The sequence below is a fragment of the Mya arenaria genome, chromosome 6 (assembly GCF_026914265.1).
Source record: "Mya arenaria isolate MELC-2E11 chromosome 6, ASM2691426v1".
Taxonomy (NCBI): Eukaryota; Metazoa; Mollusca; class Bivalvia; order Myida; family Myidae; genus Mya; species Mya arenaria.
Window position 1 is genome coordinate 71,110,880 of NC_069127.1, and position 16,671 is coordinate 71,127,550.

Here is a 16,671-nt window from a genome sequence, read left to right on the forward strand (position 1 = left end):
TGCTGACATATTACTCACATTTTTAATTTGCATCTAGATATTAACTTTTGTGAAACAGAGTTTGTGATGTGATGATGTGAATTATTCTGGTCCAACATTCTCCTTTACAATCTATCTTTAGTTCATTACAATGTTCAATGCTTTTTCACTAAATGGACATAATTTAAGAAGAAATTTTGGATTTTGATGTATTAGCATTTACAATCCACCAGCACGAAAAACTGTAAGGACATTTTCATTCTCCTGAACATAAGGGTTGTGTCGATATATTAAGGAAACCTTTGCGTATACGATAAGACTTGATCTCGAGGTTGCAGGTATTGAATATATATTCATAGAACTCTCTGTAAAACGTTTTCACACGATGTTAATTGGTATATTCGCACTACACATCAAAGACATCACTTTGATACAGCTACCAATACCTTCAAATATTACTATAGTCTCGATGCCTCTCCACAACCACTGAATCACAAAAAAATGCGTCATTGTGTCAGCAGTAAAATCTCACTCAATGCATTTATGAACTAACACATTTTACAGACAACACATCATCTACAATTGAGTTGGTCTTTCTCAAAAACACTAGGTGATATTTTAGCTGCGTGTGTTCTTTAAATTTATTTAACGAAGCTTGTTTCTTAAACTAGTCTTTGTTTACATATATGTTTTTCTAGCTTGGACGTGGACTCGTTCCGTTTAAACGACATAATTATATAAGTTTCTTGGCTTCTTCACTCTGACACATACACAAGTAGGTGCTAAACAGTTCGAAACAAACATGTAGCTATCAGAACCCGATAATCTAGATGGCTTCTCCGCAGACGTAAAGAAACATACTCGTATGAGAAAAAGAATATACAAGGACACCGAACGCCTAGACCTTTCCCTTTGGACAAATGTAGAGATTTGGGAATGTTATCCATGCTCGATCAGAAAAAAACACTTAGGGTTTGTGGTCTACAGTTGAACGATTCCTATCTCCATACTCTAACACATATTATATGCACCTTTATTTGTTTGTTTTTTGATATTCTCTATACCGTTGACGAAGAGGCTGATGCATTCAATAACACATTTGCCAGTCAAATCACTGAAGGAACCTTTCATCGAACCATCACCTCCAAAACATGCCATATCTTCATTCCATTCAGTATAAAAGTTCAATCCACATGTCATCGAAGCTCTGCTACGCTCTTTGTCGTTTGATAAGGCTCTTGTTCCAGTCAAATTAAATAACAGAGTTCCAAAAACCAAAAAGGTCATGTTATCATACACTCTGGCCCTCGATCGATACATTTACAGACTTAGGGAAGATGTGCAAAATCCACAAGAAAGCGAAATATAAATTAGCAAGCAAATATAATCCTTTATCAATCCTAAGATCTTCAAAGAGACAGTTAACAAAATTCTAATGCTCACCGTTTGAACAACAATATTCCTTCCGACTTTCACTGGTTTAAGACCGCATGATTCAACGATAGACCAACTAGCGACTGTATATAGTACATTTGTTAGGCTCTTGGTAATGGGACTAAGGTTCGTTTTGTTTTCTGTGATATAAGTAGTGGTGAGCAGATTATCGGAGGTAGTTGATATGAAACATATTGATTTATTAATCCGATTAGTTATTCGGTTTGTCTGTCCAATGAATCGATAATGAAGTTAAAGCCGATTGCCCATCACTAGATATAAGCAAAGCATTTGACCGCGTTTGGCAAAAGGACTTTCCACTTGCATACTATAGACATTCGCAAGGATATATTCCTTTGACTTGCTAGATAATAGGATTCAACACGTTATACTCTAAGAGTCTTCCTCTTTTCCGCTATGAGATGGTGTTTCAAGGATCAATAGGAGGCCCGCTACTCTTTCTAATGTTCATCAACGATATAGTTCGCGATATTGAAGCCTCTATCAATCGTTTTGCTGAAGATTTAAGCGTGTCCATGGTCGTAGACATCCTCGTGAAACCGGGTTGTGTTCTGAAAGAACAGTAATTTGGGGGATACTTGGTTAGGTTCCTTTACATTTTTCAAAAATACTTTGACGGCCACTCTTCCCCCTTTGTCTATGCTTACTCAAAATAGTTCTTAAAATACTTGCCGAAATACTTTAACCCGCAAAAAATGCAGATGCCGGGCCAATGGTAAAGTGATGACTTCCAATGCACAGGACCTTGACATATGGACATAAATTCTTTATATTTTTTTGTTTTAAATGAATTTTATAACAAACGACTTATATTTTTTTCAAGGGGAGTATTTTCCATTAGCCAAATGTGCAATACAACGAATATGGAAACGTGCGAGAATCATGTTAACACCTCAGATGAGTATGCTACATGTCGCGGAGAAAATTACACATTACAGTGGATTTCATATATAAAAGTGTTTGCACTTAAATTGTTGTAGAAATTAGCTCAATATCCTTGGTCAACCAGGCTGCACAACCAATGAACTGTATAGTGACTCCGCTTTATACCACTTTAAACTTTAAATTGAGTATTTATATAGTAAACAATTAAATAGTTGTTTATTTTTATTGTATTTCAGTGGATTCAGAATTAAGTTTATAACAGAGATGATTTTGATTTTCCTTGTCATTCGAAAGCTGGACTAATGTCACCAATTAACCAAAGATTTTTAAATATATCGAGTTATATAAATATATATGATCTTACATGAGTAACCATTTAATACAAAACTTATGAAACAAGTTATAACAAGCCTGTGCCGAGCTTTTTTATTTTTGTTCGTAACGAGAAGTTTTGTAATAGATAACAACAAATATGAGATTGATTTATCACATAACAAATTTGTCGCCAAAATCGATGATTTACGGGTTCTGGAATACTTCCATGTAATATGGTTCCATCGGAATTAGTATCGAACCCTAGCTGTTTTACTCTGAAAAGAGGCACTTTATGTGATTAATCATTATATGAAGCTGATCGCATGAGATAACGACCAAATGAATTTAAGTTTCGAGGAAACGGTATCTTTAACCAATACAACAAATTTTGTTGAATTAGTTTTTCTATAGATGACAATTCATGTGTTAAACAAAACGACTCGGAAATTCAAAGGCGGATCATTCATATTTAAATCAACACAAGCGTTTACTGATGTATCTGTTTTACTGGATTGGGATGGCAATTGTTTCACTGAGACCTACGTTAATCCAAATCCTGTAATGAGGTTAATAGAAACAGCATCCACCAGAAACGCCTTTTACAGAAAACTTCCGAATCTATGTCAGGATCTAAAAGGAAAAGGAATTTAATTTAGGAAATTTAACTACAAATATACACAATTCTTAATATGCTGAAATAAATGCAACTAACTATTTACTTGATGTTGTACAACAATTAATTCTGTGAATAGTTTATTTCAAGTTAAAATAAATATGTATTTGTACACTGTTAAGCAATTTACTGTATATAGGATATTCGTTGGTTTCAGTGATCCACGAGTGAAATATTCACTTTTGGTGTTCAAGAGATGAGATGTAAATATGCCTTAAAAGAATATATAAGTACAGCTAATTGTAAGTTTTTAGTAAACGTCGCTAAATTGTTAAAAAGGTAGCATCATTTTTAAAGTGACGTCTTTAAAATTGTGTCCAAGCCCTGTCCACGCTGATGTTTAATTAAGAAGTGAGAGCAAATTAAAACAGTGAAAACAATTTAATATTTAATATCTAATTGCTTGACACGGAGTATTTTCAAAAGTTTTTTTTATTTCGTTAATAAATCTCTATTAAACAACGGAAAACACATAGTGACAATCAATTCAGAGTAGAATGACACTGAATTGATCTCTAGAATATTCAAAGATGATGTCAGAATATAACACAAATCCCAATCCTGAAAGTTGAGTTCCCGTGTAACATATTCAGGTTCTGTAAGTAGTGTTAACGGGATTAAACCCCTGAAGATAAAAGCCCCCAATTCTGATTCGATCATCAGCAAGAACTTAGTCAATTTCATTTTTAACTTACAAAAGATACACATATTTCCCATCTCCTCCCACGTTTTCGTATTATTTCCCTGTATGTACTCTCAATAATGTACTCTCCTTTTCCCTTTTTGGGGCTTTTTTCTTTACATTGCTCTGTATTATTGAAGAGTTAGCACTTTTGTTATAATAATAAAAAATACGTCTACTTCTAATTAACGTTATTACCATTTCCATATAAATTAAAATAAGTATTTTATAGCCACATACAAATAATGTCTAAATGATTCGAGCTTTATATTAGTTACGTGTTACACTTTAAAGGGTGTCCCAATAAATTGAAGAGTAAAACTAATAAGACATGAACAATGTCGAGTAATGAATGTATATACATTAAAAATCTGGTAGATCTGTGTATGAAAATATGCTTTGAATACCATACACTGACCGAATATGTGGCCCAATAAATAAACCCTGTTTCCAACGTTCAATTGTTTATACCAAGGTTGCAGTTTTTCACTACGACAAGGACATCGACACAAGGTCCAAGGCTATCAAAAACAGAGAAGTTAAAACAGAGAAAATGTTGAAACCTTACTATTAAAAACGTACTTTATGTCACTTCAGTCAATACCTTTATATGTATGTCCACTTGGTTTCACATCATGCGCTTTACGCCCATTTCCCCCAAAACTGTTCACCCTGCAATGTATCAACAATATTCATAAATCGAAAGTGTACAAAGCAATCATGAATACAGTTATACTAACACGTCAGTAATGAGAATGTGCAATACAATGCTTAAATCATCAATTAAGCTTAAGCCTTGATTTTTCATTTGACCCATAATATTTTACAGATACATTTTATAACTGCTATGCCCACTTTCATCGACAATAAATGCCTGTCCCTACAATATCTTTCACTTTTCAATATAAACATTTCAATGTTCCCAAATGAAATCGTTATTTATTTATAAGGGCCCAGCGCGTGACAAATAGCGTTTGGTATATACTCTGTGAAATATATTGCAATCTAAGGTTACAATGTCACTGAAAACAAACATTAAACACTCCTAAAACCCGACGTCAAATTCTTCCCACATGTTTTAAGTGTATATGTGCTGGTCATGCAACACTAAATTATTTACGGTTGATTTGTATTTTCGTCTTTTGTTAGATTTTCAAATGCAAACTTTGGATAAGCTCGCTTTCACTTCGCAGATAATTGTAAGGTTACAAATAGGAATCAACTTTTTTTTATAAAACGTACGTTGTAGCTAAAATGTATAATCGTATTTTCACATGATATACGAGCAACGCTTGTTGATTAAACGCCTCCAAACGTGTAATCCATCAATAAATGTCTTATTTCTCTTTGTGTTACGTAGTGTAGCACTAATATTGCTTTGAAGTTGTAAAACGTGCCACAAGAAACTACTTTTATGTTTTAATTATGTTATGTGCGAAAATAGTGTTTTTTGTCGCACCTTAGGTCCACTTCCCGTGTAGTCAGTTGCGTCTAGTCTTTGGTCATACGATCCATATACTGGTTGGATGATCGTTGGCTAGCCAAGTCCGTCTCCGATTGACCTCAGCTGAAGAGGAACATTGCTGTTTTAACGGGTAGCATATTGTATATGTTCTGGAGAGGTTCGTTTATTGTTCTATTATTGTCACAATGTGTGAATTGAATATATTACACTAACGCCGATTAAATTTGCTTGCTGTTTCCAAATCTTTAGGCTTTACATAGGCAGAGAATTTGTAAACTCTGCTTCAACTCTTATACTTTTACTTGAAACTCTTCACGAACCCTAAATTTAAATGTATTGGACATGCAGCTACCTAATTGGACAAAAAGCTTGAGTAGTATCCAATACAATGTGTTTTTACTGTTTTACATACCAAACATGTTTATGGCACACGTTTTCTCCTTAACTCATAAAGGTTTTAATTATATCTTTGACGGGTCTTTGGCACACTGGGCATGTTGTGGAATATTCTCTGGCACAATCCATACACAATCGATGGTCTGTGCACGGAAGGTATAAGGCGTTCACTTGGTTTCTTTGGCAGATAAAACACAGCAGCATGCTGCGAAGACGCTGGTTTTCTTCAAGTAAGTTTTCTGTAATAATTAAGAAGCATTATAGTTTGAAATAAAGTATTTTTAATCGAACCGAAAACATAACAACATTGCAACTTTATTACGAATTATTGCAAGAATAATAATCGTTGTAATCCAAAACATTTTAAGGCGAGGATGAATACGCAAAGTTCAATAGATTTTCGTCTAAATTTTCTTTGGTTTTTCAAGACTTGTTTTCTATATCCATACGGAAATGAAATGACACAAATAACTTCGTTCGGATAGTTATTTCCCTTAAACGAATAAGATGAATTAAACAATACCTTCAGTACCTTTTCTTTGATTTGCCGTATAGTTTTCCTGTAGCTGACCAAGGACCTCAAATGCAGAAATTACGTCTTCGATGGTCGGACGCGAGTTTCCTGTGGAAACAAAGGTTATAATATTTAATTATATTTCAGTGATAGAACAGTGCATGTTCTATGACTTCAACCTATCGAATCTAAAATCTGAGGTTTAAACTTAGGCGCAAGCCGCAAACATTTCTTTAACTGGTAATAATACTGTTCTATACATGGAATCTTAATTAGTCGATAACCGAGGAAAACTGAGGTTGAAAAGAAGTCCTGAAAGGACTTTTGTTTCTGTTTCATATGCGAGTACATATGTGTGAAAGGCGAACTATTAATCTATTTATGTGCATACCTCTTCCAGCTAAGTCAGAGATCGCCTTGTCAAAGTCTGTATTAGAAAACCCCATGTCCACAGTGCATGTTTTTCTAAGCTCTTTAATATCTGTGCTATCGATTGCCAAATTCCCCATTCCTGCAACTAGGTCAGTGTTGGACTGTGTGGTACTCGTTTGTTCACTGCAACCCTGTGATTGTGGTAAAAAATAGATATTGAGCAAATAGTCAATACATAATAAAACAAATCAACCATTGAAGTATTTGACAGAAAATGTACATACATTTGGGTCGCTATATGTTAAATCGTTGTCCATGGTAGCTTGAACTAGAGCAATGTATTCGTCCCCCTTTTGTTCCCGCGCGAACGGACATGCCGGAAACCATTTGCAGTGCTCGGTCCATGGGTCATCCTCCGGATCCCATCTCCGCAAACCGCCATCACAAGCAAAACAGCGAACATGGTCATCTCGGCCTTAAATGTGTACAACATTGTTCTGCATTTTGACATCTCAATCATCGTTTCATAAGAAACGTCAGGTTCACTCTTAGATATTTAAGGGAGTGGCAATATATATAGTTAAGAATATGTCATAAAGGTATGTCATGAAGTGAAATGCAAAGTTAAGGAAAGTCTAATTGATCTTAAAGAACTGATGTTTTACTTAAAGCAGAGAAAGTAAATAGTTAACAGTGTAACTAAGTAGTGCATGCAACATACCCGTATAATACAGGCCCGCCTCTGCTAGCTGAAATGGCCTTTGAACAGTAGTCGTAGGCCATGTTCTGTACGATGAAAGTCTTGAATCAAATGACCGGAAGCTCTCGCTCCTAGCTTTATACCGTGTCACAGAAGTACCTTCAAATTGGATTTGCACATTTCAATTGTTATTTATGCCAATAAACCTCGATGGACAGGCGCAGACTGCCCATTGGTTGATATTCGTTTGTTGGGAAGATCAATAGATTTAGGAAGATCAATAGATTTCTAAAATAATTTAATTAAAGAATCTAATCAAGAATTTAAAAAATCAAAAATAATATAGTTATCATTTGAAATAGATATGGCCTAATGTAGACATAGTCAGCATGATATAGATCAAATGGACAAGGGAAAATGCGATACAAATTCCACTTTTCAGTTTCACGTTTAAATTATTGATGTGTCTGAACAATGGCGTACATCTGTCGGACCAATTTTTCGTAAACGATTCAAAACCAGATTTAGCCATTACAAATATATATTCGAAGTTAGATTATATGTGAATAGCGGTTTTTGTGCATAAGCGGAAAGCAAAATATATTCGAAAAACTGAATAAAAGAACTTTACACATTATGATTACTTAAATGGCCTTTTTAAGTCTTTGCAATCAAGAAAGATCATGCCATTCATTTTAAATTTACCTTGTTCATTTAGAAACCGAGTTAATCCCCTTCTTCTTATCTCGTCTGGGTCTTCCATTCGACTCTAGTTGGAATAAATGTAATTTATATTTTATCGTTTTTTGAGAGTGTGGTCTTCTCATTAATGTTGTTCTCAAATAAACAAATAAAGGAAACAAGTATCACGCAGGATCATTATTAAATTATATATTTAAATTTAAACTAAATTCACACGTTAAATATTAGCCATGTAATTTTTGCATTTTATAATTACAATTGATGATTACAACATTCCCGAATTGATGAGAAAGGACACTAGTAAAACTCTAGGTAATAAGGAATTGTTTTAAAACAATTACATATTCATTCAGTAAGAATTGCTTCAAAACCTTACAGTGTAAGCGTCTATATCGGCCTGGCTTCCAAAATAGTCAGCAATGAATCGACACCTAGGTGCGTTACGAGCATGTTCCTGCAAGGGGTCGTCTCCGTCACTGAAATCTTTTAGCCCGATTCCACATTCATAACATCTTACCAAGTCGTCTTCACCTAGTATTCAAAATAGTCAGATATTAATATGGACTACTTATTTGAAACTAACGTTGATTCAAAGATCAAATTAATGTTTGGACAGTAACAATGGCCAAATGCTTAAATGCGTAAGCTTGTAGTAAACGTGTCGTTGTTTCTTTCCCAAATCATATCTAAAATTAACAGACGAAAACAATACATATAACATTTCAATTCGAATGCATGTTGCTAACAACAATGGTACGATTTATAACATATGGCTACAAATAAGTAAAAATGAAAATAACTTTGGTTTGATTAAATGCAAGAATATATGCAACATGATTTGATCGTATTAAAAACGTTAAGTATAAGATAAAATAAACACACAATCAGGTTCTTAAAGACGCGGCCTAGACTGTACCTCCTATCTTTTGCCTTTTAAATAGCATCACTGAAAATTCAAAAAGATGATTGTTACTTTATTTTACCTTCCGTGTTTGATAAAAAAACTACATCGTGCTCACATTTTTTTAAATGAAATGTTTCCAACTTAAATATGTAAGAAGATGTGAAAAGTACAAACAATGATAGAATTAGAACTTCAATGCTTTGTTGAAGATAAAACAAACAAACACCAATTATTGTTATAATTGTCTTGTTTCTGTTCGGTATTTCGCTAAATGTTGCCACTTTGTGCACTTCGAATGCATTTACGCTCTTAAAGAAAATTGAAAATGTTTTTACTAAAACTTTTGTAAAAAAAAAATTGGCGAACATGACAATGGCGTTTTCAAAAAATGTGAAATTGATTAAACATTATTAAACTTTGAACAGTTTTACATTTAACAGCAAAACATAGCTGTGTGAATATATCAATCGTTTATAATAGACATTCCCTCGTCATTAAAGTATTTTGGACAAAGCAAATAATGACAAAAATAAAAACGTTAATGCGAAAATGCCAATCTGGAATAGTTTGCCTAGTTCTATGTTAAGTAAATATGCCGGATGGGAGCCACAGCTTCAATAGTTTTTAATGTATACTTTGTTCTACAGTTTCGCCATTTGAATCAACATATTACAGTGCAGTATTGCAGAGGTAAGTTTTTCTGTTCTGTTATATAACAATGACAGTCTTCTTTGTCGGTCAAATTGTAGTTTTGGTGAACTAGCATGTGAAATATCTTCACATGTTAACAAAACTACAAACAAATTCGTCTTAAAAGATGTCCATAATAAGAAAATAAGCACTTCTGGTTCGTTGCGCATATAACTTTTTTTGAGTAAGAATTTTTTGTAGCGCCTGTACTTTGTTAAGATAACATTTGATTTACCAGTGAAGAAGAATCCAGCCAAAGCTAGGTCAAACGGGGTTGGTAGCTGCCTCCCCCACGACGCAAAGCTTCCTAGACGTGTCATATTGTCCCCGTATGCTGGATAACGCGCTCTCTAGATTACAAAACAGATAGTAAGATGACCTTGTGCAATGCTTTTGCAGAAAAATGCCTTGATTATGCTGTGTAAACTACGGGAATAAGGTCAGAAGCCAAAAATGGTCTGTAAACCTTATTAAATCAATGCCTGTAATGTGTGAGTATCATACTTGAACATTTACGTTATTTCCGAACAATTATTTTTTATCTACAGTGTTTGTTTAGATGTATGAAATACTTAACACTTGCGTCAAGTGTACATATTTTTAGAATGCCAAAGAATGAGTATACTTTAAAGTTTTTATGTGTGAAATCGAACGCAATACTATTTGTTGAATCTGATATGCTTACCCGTCGAGATGTAGTCTGTTCTAATCTTCCAGCGGAATGTCTATCGAATATCTTATGTTGTTCGTTGACACTTGACATATTATGTCTTATCTGTTCCGTTGATGAACGTTCGTCTATACTGCTAACTGAATGAAGACATCTTTGAAAGATTACTTCGTTGTCGTCCGGCGTTGCTTGTGCAACAACTGAATGTTGGTACTCAGTTGCCAGCGATGTCTCGTTCGAACGAGAATTGTTCAAATTCTGAAAACTGTTTGTTCCTCCATCTGTCGTAGCTCTATAATCTAACGAGTCTGGTGCACGATACAGATTAGGAGGATAACGAATAGAAAGGTCATCGTGCGAAGCTGACAAACTACTGTTAAAAGGCTGCTGGTCGTTATGTGTCTGATTGTCCCCAGTGTCTTCATAACTTCTTGTCACAGGGTTATTGTGAATCTCCCTGTGTACTGGGGCTGCAGTTAAAATCCGCGTCCGTATTTCGTTCCTATCAATCATTTGCGTTCGGTGTATGCTTACAGTTTCAGCTCGTAGATATCTTGCCAATGATACTATATTAGCTTCACTAATAATCAGATTCACAAAAGTTTGTAGGTCTTTCAAAGGTACACTGATGTTTTTCATAAACTCATACCTTGCTTCAAAAAACTTCTTATTATCTTCACTTGCCTTCAAATAGTCATCTAGCCTTTCAAAAAGAAAAAATGAAGTTTGGTTTTTGATACAAACCTTTTTACCGCTACTAGGAACAAATACGGAAAAAGAAGAATAGAAACGGCAGGCGATTTCCAGAGGGATACTGCTGTAACCATCTGATTCCTTTTGATATTGCTTTGAAGAATGAAATACTAAGTATATCCCGTCCATTTTCATGTAAATTCCATCGAAAGATTCAACTTCAGCTAATATCTTTAACAAGCTTGTGATGGTCTGGATTCTCTCCATGGAGTCGTTTTTTGGAAATTCTCTTACAATTTTGATTGTTACTGCATCTTGCGCTTTGTACAGTATACCGTTACATCCAGCTAAAATTAACATGCATTGCGTTTCTTACAACGTACCATTAACATTGCATAAAAATACAAACTACTAAAACGGGATTGATTTGTTTAATATAAACTAAACACGAAAGAAATAGAAGACAAATTAATGGTCTACGATATTTAACAAGCCATTGAACAAATTTTAATTTTGGCAAGCAAAATTTGGAGAGTCAAAGGATGTTTCGAATATATTATCAAGTATTGACATATTATTGAAGCGTATGCCAGACTAAAGAACATTTACTACACACAATTAAGTTCCTACCTCTTGGTATGTATTTCGACCTTTGATTCTTATGAGAGTCATCAATAGGTACTTTCCCGATCTGTGGACAGGTCAAACATGAACATGTATTAGTAAAGACATGGCGCTGCAGAAAATTAATACAATTTGATTTAATTGATAATTTTTTGTCCATTGTACAAATTTCTAATCTAAAATAAAACAACAAGAAATCGGACAACCCTCTATCCAAAACTACGGTTCATTGCATAAAAATCAAACAACCAGAGCCAAGTATTTGGAACACATTATTTCGGTTACTAGCCTACTGAATTAAGTTGATTCATTTACAAGATTTTGCCGGCATACGTAATTTTAACAAAGTCGCTCCCTTTGAATAAATATTGGTAATTTGTAGTACACCGACTATAATCTATGCACAGCCGTATGTCAGGTATCTATCAAATATATGACCAATTTACCTTGTTGTTTTTTGTTTGTGGATTGTTTATCTCAAATTCGTTTATTTGAGAATAAACAATGTTTATTTAAAAACAGCCAATATGAAGGCTATCGTTGATGATGAAAATATCATACATTTTTGTGTTGGATGGAACTGAACTCTATACAGTTATAAAACAATTCATAGTGCTCAATACGTCATTAGAACAGTACGATGCCGTGTTGATATTGGGTATTGTATGTCGTTGTAAGATTGGATACCTTCAGTTGAAAATATAGACACATTTTTTATATGAACTTTGTTTCAGCAATACAATAGTATGCAGAAAGTATCCATCGTATGTATATTATAGTGTGACTGAAACAGGCAATATTTTGGAAGACCTTAATTAAAGATAACTTTACTATTAATTCACCATTTTAAATGAAGCATGGCGCAGTCTATGCCGCCTCATAACCCCACATTAGGTATTTTTACTACAGTTTGATTGAGAGTTTAGTTTCTTAAAACACTTCGACAAACCTTTTCACGAAACTGCCACCTAATGTAGCACTATCAAAACGTTAGTTAGGAAACAGGTTTGAGGAAACTATTCATCTAATCAAACATCGGTAATATAACGAAGGCGGAGATCTTTAAGCGGCATAGATTGCCTTTTTTCATTTCAAATATTGAAGTTATCTTTGTTTATAAGTCATCATTCGAAGCAAAATGTTACCTTCCGGCGTAGCACTTATGACGAAATTTATCACGTAGAAAACACTCAATGATTAATCAAACACTTAACACATTGAAACAAATACTAAAAATGTACCTGTTCAATGGGAATCCGTAGAAAATTGTCAATGATGAACGAAGAAAAAAAGTTCAACGCAACCGATCGATGAGTGGAACAGGAATCCATCTTAAAGAAATTCAGCTACGGTTACCCACTCTACAAAATATGATATCTTGCACAGTGACTTATATTCATAAGATGTACTAGTCAAAACAGAAACAGGACTATGTTTATTGAAAAAGCATGTATTTTCCGATTACAGTTCTTAAGAATAAAATCGTAAAAAAACAACAACATACAACACATACCGAAACGTAAACATAGATATAATGCCTTTGCTTTTTGCAAAACTGTTCACCGGTTGGTCGGATATTGAAATCGAAACCAGTAATTATGAGGGGTTAACCATTTGGTTTATTGAATGTTTTGATTAAAAAATTCCTAGTTTCGTTTTTGGTTTTGACTGAATAAGACAATATTAATTTAATTTGAGCGGAAAAGGCTTTGTGTTTATTCATCAACAATACTTGTGATAATGATGAAAATATACATCTAAAATCATCGGTTTACCTGCTTTCAAACACATCACCTTACATTTTAAGACACAAACATACATGTATTTAATGATAAGTCATTAATTGTCAGAAAATGCCAATCTAAAAACAGTGTAAATTTTATTTTGGGGTTCAACTATAAATTTCTCACATATTGTGCAATACTGATAACAAGTGACGCCATTTCTTAATATCAATGCAATAACAAAAATCATGTAAATACCTTTCAATACATTTAATATTTGTTTACAGATTGAGTATTTCGACATAGCGTACCTCTTAATGTATGTAAGTGTCTCTTCTTTTGAAATATATGAATTCTATACTTCTTTTGTAATGTAATGAATCAGTTCAATATCATTTAACATAATTTACCCTCTTTGTACAGTTTATAATAAACATCTGGCATCTGTTGACGATGGTAACTGGATACTCAACTTCCTTTCAACTGCATTTATACTACGAATATCAGGCGATGGATGTATAACATTCCTATTGTGTCAAATACTCATTTATCAACCTACTCCAAATGATATATATGTTACTTATGCACATTGCAAAGTATCTTTATATTATACTGGTTTCCTAGAGAAACTACCCATAAATAACCAACAGGGTTTCGAACGTATATCAAACACGATCTTAATAGATAACAGATAACATTCAAACTGAGAGATTCAATCTTTATATTCATAACTTGAGAATTAAAAATACCTAGTTTCGTTCTCAAATGAACCCCTTCATTAACTCAAACATTTTTTTTTTATTTCAAATGATTAGAACATTATTCGTATTTAATTAAATAGTGTCTGTTTTAATCCGAACAGAAAAAATGTAATGTTACTCATCAACAATGGTAATTATCAAAATATACCTTTCACTTTCAAATCCTCGTTTCAATTACTTCCAAACACACAACAGGCAAATATGCAATTATTATATATTGTCCGTAATTAGTCAGAAAACGCCAACCGTCAACCAAGCAAAGCCATAAATATTATTGTATGGTATGGTATTATAAATTTCTCATCTATTACGTAAAACTGATAAGAGGTGTCGCAATTTTCAAAAACCAATATAACAAAGCAATAACCCGCACATGATAAAGAAATACAATGCATTTAGGTATTGATTACATACTTTGTAAACCAACTCATTGTGCCTGTCATATTACGTAAGCGTCTATGTGTCTCGTCTCTTAGGTAAATTTATATTCCTTTAGAAATGTACTGAATAATTTTCCTTATTTACAAATATGACTCAGCTACATACAATGAAGTTTGGGCAGTTGACTAGTCATTATTGTGTTGGCGGGGGGGCTGCGGGTAGTCCCCCAAGACGTTTTTAACAAGTCTAGTCCGAAATGGTGCACTTTGGGTATACTTTATTACCTATTACTACTTTTTTGAAAAAAAAAATCATTTGGAAGATTTTAGGGGGTGGGTTGCGGGTTGGGGGATGCTGTGCCATTTTTTCCGTTTATTTATGTTTTTCAAGGCAATTGTAAGTGCTATTTCATAAAATATTTAATTTTGCCTAAAAATAGGCCACAATGGAGTTATTTGAATTATAAATTTAAATTAAAAATAATTTAAATTATACACGATAGGTAAAATTATAGCACTATTATTTATATTAGTCTGATAAATTAATTAATAAGACAGACTATGGAAATTTAGTATTGATATTATATAATAATTTTAAGGTAGTCACTTTATTAAAATTCATAGCATAATTAATCGTAAATGGAAATCATGAGAATAGTTGATAGACCGTTCAACAAAATTAAAAACTTAAAATAAAACAATATAATCAACCGTCTACTGATCATTGTAATATCATGCCCAGATGCATAACATTCTTTTGTTATCAGGTACTATTTTATAAACCTAATCTCACGTTTATATATGTTACTTATGCACGTTGCAAAGTGTCTTAACATTATACTGGTTTCCTTGAGAAATTACCTATACATAACCAACAGGATCAGGGTTTCAAATGTAAATCAAACACGATCTTAACAGATAACATTCAAATTGAGAGATTAAATCTTTATTTTCATAACTAGAAAGCGAAAAAAAAGATACAAAATTAGAATTCAGTCTTGCAATATAATCATTTTTTTTGTGATTTTGTATCTTAAAACTTCAATCAGAAGCCCATACATGTGCCTATCATTTCAACTTTGATAACAAACTATGTGTTTAAACAAAGGCATCACCTTTTGCAACGCCAAAGGATTAAAAAAAATCTTTGATATAATGTACATCGATTGTTTAAATATTGAAATCGAAACTAGTAAATAAAACAATTAAACACCTAGTTTCATTTTCCAATGAACTCCTTTAGTAACTCAAAAAAGTAAATAGAATATTGATCCTAAATGATCAGAATATAATTTGTTTTCGAACTAAATAGTTATGGTTTTCATACGAACAGGAAATATGTAATTTTATTCATTGGTAATAATGAAAATATACCTTTCACAAATCCTCGTTTTAATTACTTTCAAACACACAACCTTTCTTTTAAAAAGGCAAATAAACAATCAGTATATATTTTGTCCGCAATTAGTCAGAAAACGCCTACCGCCAACGCCATTATATTATTTTATGTATTGATTATAAATTTCTCATCTATTACGTAATACTGACAAGAGGTGCAGCAATTTTCATAAAGCAATATAACAATGCAATAACCCATACCTGGTAAACAAATTCAATGATCTTAAGTATTGTTTACATACTTCGTAAGCCAACTTAGCGTGCCTGTCATAATACGTATGCGTCTAGGTGTCTCTTCTTTCGAGATATATTTATATACCTTTAGAAATGTACTGAATAAACTTCCTTATTAAAATAAAAATATTATGTATCAGCTACATACAGCGAGGGAAGTTTGGTTAGGTTATATTTTTCTTATCTTATATTCCCTTAGGTCACATTCAGCGTTAGAATGATGATTTATTTCAAACTTGCAGTACATTTATCCTATTTTGATTAATACATGTTACGTCGACATGTGTATTGCACTGTGTTCCAAATAGACCATGTTTATCAGTTAAAATAGACCACAAAGTTCTCTTTTGGGTGTGCAATAAGAAAGTTTGGTTTGCAGTTGAAAAATTAAGAGGGCAGCCGGGAATCGAACCTGGATATATCAAAGCAAAATATTAAAATTTAGTTCGAGGGGG

The 16,671-nt window shown here is 33.2% G+C and overlaps 1 protein-coding gene across 6 annotated transcripts; it reads right to left on the minus strand.

The window, feature by feature from the left end:
• Window positions 1-485: 485 nt before the first annotated feature.
• On the minus strand, window positions 486-16,098 carry LOC128239482 (E3 ubiquitin-protein ligase XIAP-like). 6 transcript variants are annotated; one of them, XM_052956138.1, is made up of 16 exons: window positions 15,959-16,098; window positions 12,961-13,080; window positions 11,726-11,786; window positions 10,418-11,442; window positions 9,968-10,082; window positions 8,515-8,669; window positions 8,142-8,205; window positions 7,458-7,595; window positions 7,021-7,211; window positions 6,756-6,927; window positions 6,374-6,472; window positions 5,867-6,089; window positions 5,449-5,556; window positions 4,594-4,661; window positions 3,178-3,264; window positions 486-1,985 (listed from the first exon to the last, which is right to left on the minus strand). In XM_052956138.1, exons 2-12 carry the CDS (start codon window positions 13,048-13,050, stop codon window positions 5,896-5,898), a joined length of 2,304 nt encoding a protein of 767 aa, XP_052812098.1. In that variant the 5' UTR covers window positions 13,051-13,080; window positions 15,959-16,098; the 3' UTR covers window positions 486-1,985; window positions 3,178-3,264; window positions 4,594-4,661; window positions 5,449-5,556; window positions 5,867-5,895. The 6 variants fall into 6 exon arrangements, with proteins under 6 accessions (XP_052812098.1, XP_052812102.1, XP_052812097.1 ...); XM_052956142.1 differs by lacking the exon at window positions 486-1,985 and adding an exon at window positions 1,994-2,909 and having other exon boundaries at window positions 6,383-6,472; XM_052956137.1 differs by lacking the exon at window positions 486-1,985 and adding an exon at window positions 1,994-2,909.
• Between the last annotated feature and the right edge of the window lie 573 nt (window positions 16,099-16,671).

Excerpts from the sequence above, each read along its gene's own strand:
- LOC128239482 (XM_052956138.1), bottom strand. The coding sequence starts at position 13,050 with ATGGATTCCTGTTCCACTCATCGATCGGTTGCGTTGAACTTTTTTTCT. Across the intron at positions 8,670-9,967 it reads GGCTGGATTCTTCTTCACTG|GTGAAGACGACTTGGTAAGA; the intron begins GTAAATCAAATG and ends TTTGAATACTAG. Across the intron at positions 7,212-7,457 it reads GGCGGGCCTGTATTATACGG|GCCGAGATGACCATGTTCGC; the intron begins GTATGTTGCATG and ends TACACATTTAAG.